Consider the following 7,131-nt stretch of genomic DNA (forward strand, 5'->3'; position numbering starts at 1 on the left):
CCACCAATGCAAATGCATCCAGGGTCCAGGAAAGTACTGCAGATGAGAGAGGTGACATGGTGTGAGGACAACTGTGTCACTGTGTCAGGGAGAAAAGCAGAAGTAGTGGGGACTGTGGTACTGTGACTCAGTTCCACCAAAGCTTCGAGGTGTGAGCTGGTATCGCCAGATCTTCCAGTTTCTCAAGAAAAGTCAAAAATCCATATTTTCATGCAAAACCTCCCAATTTTTAAATGTTGGCAATTAATCCAAAGAATTTACAAAACACCGTGCGAGCCAGCTGAAGTGCATCCATGAGCTGCATTTGGTGTGCCGGTGTACAGCCTCTGTGTCTCACCTTCTGCCCAGGATGTCCTGGGAAGCATGTGATGGCAGTGGACAGTGGTTGCTTCCCCAAAGCGTCCTGCAGGTGTGAGGGCCTGCCTTCCCCACCCCTCGAAGGCCTGAGCTCATCCCATCACCACGTGGCCCCACTGAACTGTGGTTCGCTGCAGATCCCCTGGGCATCCCCTGCCTGCCCCTGAGCTCGCAGGGGCAGGCCATGAGTATGTGACTCCCAGCCTAGGTCAGTGCCTGGGTGTGAGCGATCTGCTGATGAGACGAGTGAGGGGAGGGGAAGCCAGGGCTGCAGGCAGAAGAGCAAGGCCTGGGAAGCAGACAGGTTTTGGAAGTAGAAGTGGGAGGACCTGGAGAAGACAGACAGTGAGGGGCAGAGAGGGGAAGAGCTCAAAGGTGGCAGCCAGGTGCTGGTGCGGGCAGCCGAGGAAGTGGAGGGGTATTTGTACAGTAGGGCGGACGGGCCGGGGTGTGGGTGTGCCCAGTTGGAGTATCAGTGCATTCCCAGGCAGAAATGCTAAGAAAAAGTAGCTAGTGGCCAGGACTGATGCTTGGATCAGGAGTTAAGTCTCAAGGAAGGTTTAGATTGGGAGCTGATGGATAAATTCAACATCATTTGACTCCCATGCTGTTAGGGAAAAAGAAAAAGGACCTAGTTTGTGTATCATTTTCTACCTTCCCTGGTGATTTTCCTTGCTTTTGTTGACAGCACCTCAATTTTCCACTGAGAATCCAGCCTTCCTCTTATCTCATGTCATGTGGATAATGTGGGCCCACCCTAGGTAGCAATGCAGATCCAGGCCAGCGGGTGCTAGATCCGAGCTTTCATGGTGACGGCCTCTTTCTGCAAGGAGTGCTGAAATAAACAGTGAATCTGATGTCATCAGGGGCTACCATTTGGAACCTGAGGATGAAGCCAACACAGACGAGAACAGACATTGGGTGATGGAAAGAGGCAGACTCTTGAAGACATCATGTGAACTCCTAGATTCTGCCATACCTAAAGCCAGCCACCCCAGACTCTCCTGTTTCATGAGCCAAAGAATTCTCAGTTTTGTCTAACTCAGTTTTGACTGGGTTTCCTGTCTTTTGTTACCAAGAGAATCCTGGATGATACACTAGCCCTGCTCCCGAGAACTTCAATCAACTGGTTTAGCTACTGAATCAGTCCTGGTTAAGGCTGGCAGGAGGCGGGTGGGGAGCCCTAGCCCAGGGGGTCTGGGATCTATCTGCTGCCCTAGGCCAGCATGTGCACCCCTGCTCAGGCATCTGTCCAGCCCAGGTGCAGCCTGCCCCTCTGGCCTGCACAGCATGGACCTCAGATTCCATCCTGATTCTACATCTACTCTCATTCTTGCTGGGAGTAGAGTCTGGCTCTGAGCCCCAACCTTCTTGCTGGGCCCCTCTTTCCAACGGCTGAATTCCCTGCTCACCTCTCCTTCCCCTGCTTCAAACCTGAGCCTCTTGGGACTCTCATGGCTACCACGTCTGTGTCTTCCTGTGTGTGGACTCTGCCCAGATTTCAGCTACTGCGTCCACCCACCAGAGAGCACCAGTGAATAGTGTTCTTGGGACTCTCATGGCTACCATGTCTGTGTCTTCCTGTATGTGGACTCTGCCCAGATTTCAGCTACTGCGTCCACCCACCAGAGAGCACCAGTGAATAGTGCCTTAGACTCAGCCTGAGGTCAACACCTCAGGAGCCTCCCATGAAATGGGGTCAGTCTCCTTTCCACCATGCCTCCCAGGCCCAGGGGTGCCCAGACCCTGCCATGGGGCAGATTCTCAGTTATGCAGACTTCAAAGTCATTGCCATGTTTGGTCTTGGTTTATACCCTCATCCAAACAAACCAAGTGTAAAAAAACAATTTTGAGACAATTAGGGATATTTAAGTATGGAGTGGGTATTAGAGCAAAATAATTAGTTACTGTCAGGCATGATAGTGGCATTGGGGTTATATACAACAAACAAACAAACAAACAAACAAACTCCTTATTTGTTAGAGATGCATACTGAATTATTTATGAGTGAAATGGTATGATTGTTACAATTCACTTTCAAAGGGTGGGGGACAGATGAAAACAAGAATGGCAGGAGGTGGTAATTACTGAAGCTGGTGATGGATTCATGGGTCATTATTGAGGTAATCTCTTCACTCATATTCTTTTCAAAATTTCCTCCTATAAAAAGGTATTGCTGAGAATGCAGATACTGTCATGGGATGGATAGAATCTACCCATGGTGCACCCCATGAGCCCCGCCACCGTCATCCAAGCCACCACTGTCCTTAGCTACGCTGTGCCTTGAGTCTCCTTTCCGGGCCCCTTCCCTCTGATCCAGTCTCCAAACAGCAGCCAGAGTGGTCTTTTAAACTCCTCAAGCAGATCACGTCACCCCCACTCAAAACCCTCCAGTAACGGCATTAGTAGCTAACACTGGCATAGAGGGTGCAAAAGCCAGGAATTGTTCAGAGCACTTTACATGGATTCACTGAACAATATTTACCCTATTCTTCAGAGGAAACCAAGGCATAGAAACTTCGAGTGACTTGACCAAGGCCACATGGACTTGCCCCAGGTGGGCTGGCTCTGCAGCCTTTCTCTGACCACCTGTCTATTCTGCCTCTCTCCTAATAAAGTCCAAACCTGCCAAGCCTGCCTGCACTGGTTCCTACCTCCCCCTGGGACATCCCCCTAAACTCCTTTGTACACCAGGCTCCAGCCACCTGGCTCTGGCCAGGCATGTTGTTGTCGCAGGACCTTTGCTCTTGCTGTGCCCCCTGCCAGGAGCACTCTTCCCACAGATGCCACAGGCTACTGCTGCTGCCACCACCATTTGGTCAGGGAAGGCCTCTGACCCCCTTGTTCAGAGCAGCTCTGTTCCCCTCCTCCCCATGCCTCTTGCTTGCTGCCCTATTTTATTGTCTTCAGAATAATTAGCATCACCTGAGATGATGCCATTCATTTGTTTCGTTGCTTATTGTCCTTTCCCTGCCAGAAGGGACAGGGCTATATGGACAGGGCCTTGTCAGTTTGCTTACCACTGCACCCTGAACGCCAAGACCTATGCAACCCAGTACGCAGTCACCAGCCACACAGGCTCCTTACCTTAAAATTAAAATTAATTGAAATGAAATAAAACTTAAAATGCAGTTTCTCAGTTACACCAGCCACGTTCAAGTTCTCCACAGCCACCTGCATCTACTGGCAACTGTACTGGACAAGGCAGATGTAGCACATTTCTATCACGAAAGAAAGTTCTAGAGGGTGGTGTTGGCTAGACCACACGTCACAGAAATACACAAATGGAGAAACGTAACATACATACATTCATTTACTCATTCAAAGTCTGCTTAATGAGCACCATTTCCGGGTATGAAATATGCGCAGGGTGTTCGTCCTGCCTGGACGCTCACTGCCGTCTCTCTCACAATTGTGACCGGGAACAGGCATTTGCATGGTGCTGTTACGAGTGAAGATGGTGATGGCGTGCTTGTCTTTACTGGCGGGGTGGAGCGGGGGGGGGGTACCCTGCAGTAGATATCTAATATGATTGTTATAAAGGAGAACAGAAGGACCATGGGGAGCTGCTGGAAGCCCACTTTTTGGATGGGTTATTACCTACCAAAGAAGGGAGACTATTGGTTCCTTCATCCCAACAGATGTCACTGCAGGGGAAGCAGTGCTGAGAAAAACCAGAGAAAAACCAACAGACCGTACATCCCCTCCCAGTGCCGTCCCTTAGAACCACTAGCCAGGCAAGTCATTTAATCTGGGGAACATCAAAGATGGGGCAAACGTGTCACCATGTCCTTGTCCTGAGCCTAAGGCAAGCCTTGCTGGCCAATCATGCAGGTCTTCCTTGATGAACCAGAAGGAAGGTTCCAGATCCTTCTCAAGACAGCACTCCAAGGGCCGGCCAGTGGCTCACTCGGGAGAGTGTGGTGCTGAGAACACCGAGGCCCCGGGTTTGGATCCTATGTAGGGATGGCTGGTTAGCTCACTGGTTGAGCGTGGTGCTGACAACACCAAGTCAAGGGTTAAGATCCCCTTCCCTTTCATCTTAAAAAAAAAAAGACAGCACTCCAGACAGCCATTTCCAATCACTATTCTAAGCTCTGGTTTCGCCTTCTACAAGAAGGGGACACTACCGCCCAGCCTGTAGGAGTGCTGGAGGTTAACTGAGATGATTCACTTGCTCAGTTATGCGTTCACGCAGCAAGTATTTACTGAGTGCCCACTGAGCGCCCCTGTCCCCTGTGTGCCAGGTACCCACGGCCTTGGATAAATGGCAACTGCCATGGGTAGGGGCATCTGTGTGATGCCTGTGTGCTCTGTTGTGGATGGGTGTGGCCTCCACGTCCTCACTGTCCTTCTCCCCTTGGCCGGCTCACACTTACCACCCCATCTAATGAGGGGAAAAGGAGCCCATAAACATTAGCCTGAGGATTTAACAGGCAGCATATTTCCTAATAAAAAAAGACTCCCCTTTATCTAGTGCCTTCTTTTCTAATGTTCTTATTTAGAACATTGGCTGGATTAGCTCCCCACATTTAACTTTTCTTCCTCGGATTCCCATACACAAAACACTGTATTAACAAGCCGTGTCTACAGGCCGAGCTATATTTCCTATAAACTCTCATTTTATCTCCTCTAAAACACACAGTAATAGCATTCTCTGGAGAATAGTCAATCAAACCAACCTGCAGCTGCATTTGTTAGCGCTTTCCTGCCCCCGGTAAATTCTGGCAACAGATGGGTGTGTGTTACATAAGCGGGTCCTGGCAGGGACTGCAGTCCTCCACACCCTACCCCGTGAGTGGAAAGACCTCGGCTCTCTAATCCCGCAGCCAGCAGCTCCCCAAACACCCGCAATGATGCCCTATGATCCTGTGAGACTCTTAAGACCCTGCTCCTCTTTTTTATTCTATACACACAGGGAAGGCTGGGCCAAAATGGATGAAACTTACCTTCTTTGTAATCCAGCACATAAAACCTGCTTGCCTTGGCCTGATATATATAACAGGGCCAAGCTGCAGGGCACGGGCTCGGGCAGCCAGCACTGTTTCATTACCCATTGCAGCAGAAGGTGCTGATGACGATCACCTGCCAGGAAGTGCTGAATGGGGCTTGGAATGAGGGGACACGGTGCTAGATGCTCGCAGAGAGCTGTGGATGTGTGGGGTCTGAAGGTCAGCCTCTGAGCACACAAGGGGCCAGGGGTGGCAAGTGGTAAGGAGGGCTGACATGCTTACACAAACCTCCTCACTTATTCCAGTGGCTTGGACTTCTTTTTCTCAAATTTAAACTCAAGTGTTCAAAAAAAACTCAAAAAACAGAAACCAGAGAAAGCTTTCTATTACTTCTCTGGGCAGCACTGTGCATAACAGAGCCGGCTGGGACTGTCTGCCACATTAGTTTCCAGATCTGCAGTGCCTAGCAGTTGACAGGCGCTTGGGACATGCTCATTAGGTAGATGGACGGCTGGACTAGGGGGTGCAGGGGGGAGAACTAGCAGGAAAAAGTAGGGAGGGAGGGAGGACTGACTACTGTGGACTAGATTTCCAGCTCTGTCTCCACCCAGCTATGTGGTTTTATGCAACTTAGCCTCTCTTACCCTCAGGCTCTCATCTGAATATCCAAAAGGATAACACAAGTGCTATGGGTTATTGGAACATGAGCTCATTCATTCATTCATTGACCATTCATTTCCTTTGAACAGGGCAGTGGTGGAGATACTGTGGGGGAGGGAGGTGTAAACCTCAGTGCAGAGGGTGATGGAGCATATCCATGATGTCCAGAAGCCCTGCAAGTGGCAGGGTTGGCTTCCTGGAGAAAGTGACGTCTGTGTTTTCCAGGAATGTGAGGCAGAGACCGGCATTCTGAATTCAGCAAAATGGGAGGGGCCAGGGACTAAAGGTGTGACTACCATAGGGGACAGTGTAAGACAAGGACAAGAATTGACAGGAGAGAGGCAGGGCCGGGCCCACAGGGATTACGAGGTTCTGATGTCACACTAGGGGTTTGACCTTGATCCTCTGGGTCAAGGGGAGCCTCTTAGGGTTTTAAGCAGCAGAGAAACAGGATCAGACCTTCCTGGTGGCCATGGAGACAGACTGTAGGGTGTGACCTGGGACAAGTTACATAACCTCTCTGTGTCTCTGTTTCCTTATCTGCAAAACTGAGTCTCAGTTCATATTTTTCCAGTTGCCCCAAAGGGTGGCCTAATATCATTTCCCCAACCTTAGGAGGTGGAAGCTGTGTTCATGGTGGCTGTGACAAATTCAGAGGGGAATCCCCCCCAGGCTTTTGCTGCACCCTGAGGAAGGGCAGCAGGGCCTCTGTGTACCCATTCTGCAGCTTTAGGAATAAGGCTATTGGCAAACTGCTAGGTGCTTTCACCACCAAAGAGCCCAGCGAGGAATCAGAGCCTGTTACTTACGCCATCAGTTGTCCAGTAATTCCAAACCCTGACCTTGGCCAGACCGAAGTCGCGCAGCTGTCTGGTGTTGCGGATAATAAAAAAGAGCTGGAGCGGCGGGTGGAAGGGGCAGGTCCACAAAGAGGGGTCTTTCTTGCTCTGAAAGGCCAGCAAGAGGAAGTCATTAGGCACGTTTCTGCCCGCCCCCACCCCTGAAAGTAAAATGGCAGTGACTTTGGCTAATGAAACCCAGGAGAGGGCTGGGGCAGGAAGTCAGGACACCTTCTCTACATAATCCAGGGTGGGGCCTGAGATCTCGCCCTGTCTGGATTGCACTTAATAGCAGGCTACTGACCCTGCCCCCCCCCCCCCCC

The 7,131-nt window shown here is 50.5% G+C and overlaps 1 protein-coding gene across 1 annotated transcript in view; it reads right to left on the minus strand.

Moving 5' to 3' along the window:
- The window catches only part of KIAA0556 (KIAA0556 ortholog), a 171,901-nt gene that overhangs the window by 40,732 nt on the left and 124,038 nt on the right, over window positions 1-7,131 (minus strand). The window contains exon 14 of the mRNA XM_008566623.1: window positions 6,779-6,916. Coding sequence (XP_008564845.1) covers window positions 6,779-6,916 — 138 coding nt within the window. The remainder of the gene's footprint in view (window positions 1-6,778; window positions 6,917-7,131) is intronic.

This window comes from Galeopterus variegatus, unplaced genomic scaffold, assembly GCF_000696425.1.
Source record: "Galeopterus variegatus unplaced genomic scaffold, G_variegatus-3.0.2 Scaffold256, whole genome shotgun sequence".
NCBI lineage: Eukaryota > Metazoa > Chordata > Mammalia > Dermoptera > Cynocephalidae > Galeopterus > Galeopterus variegatus.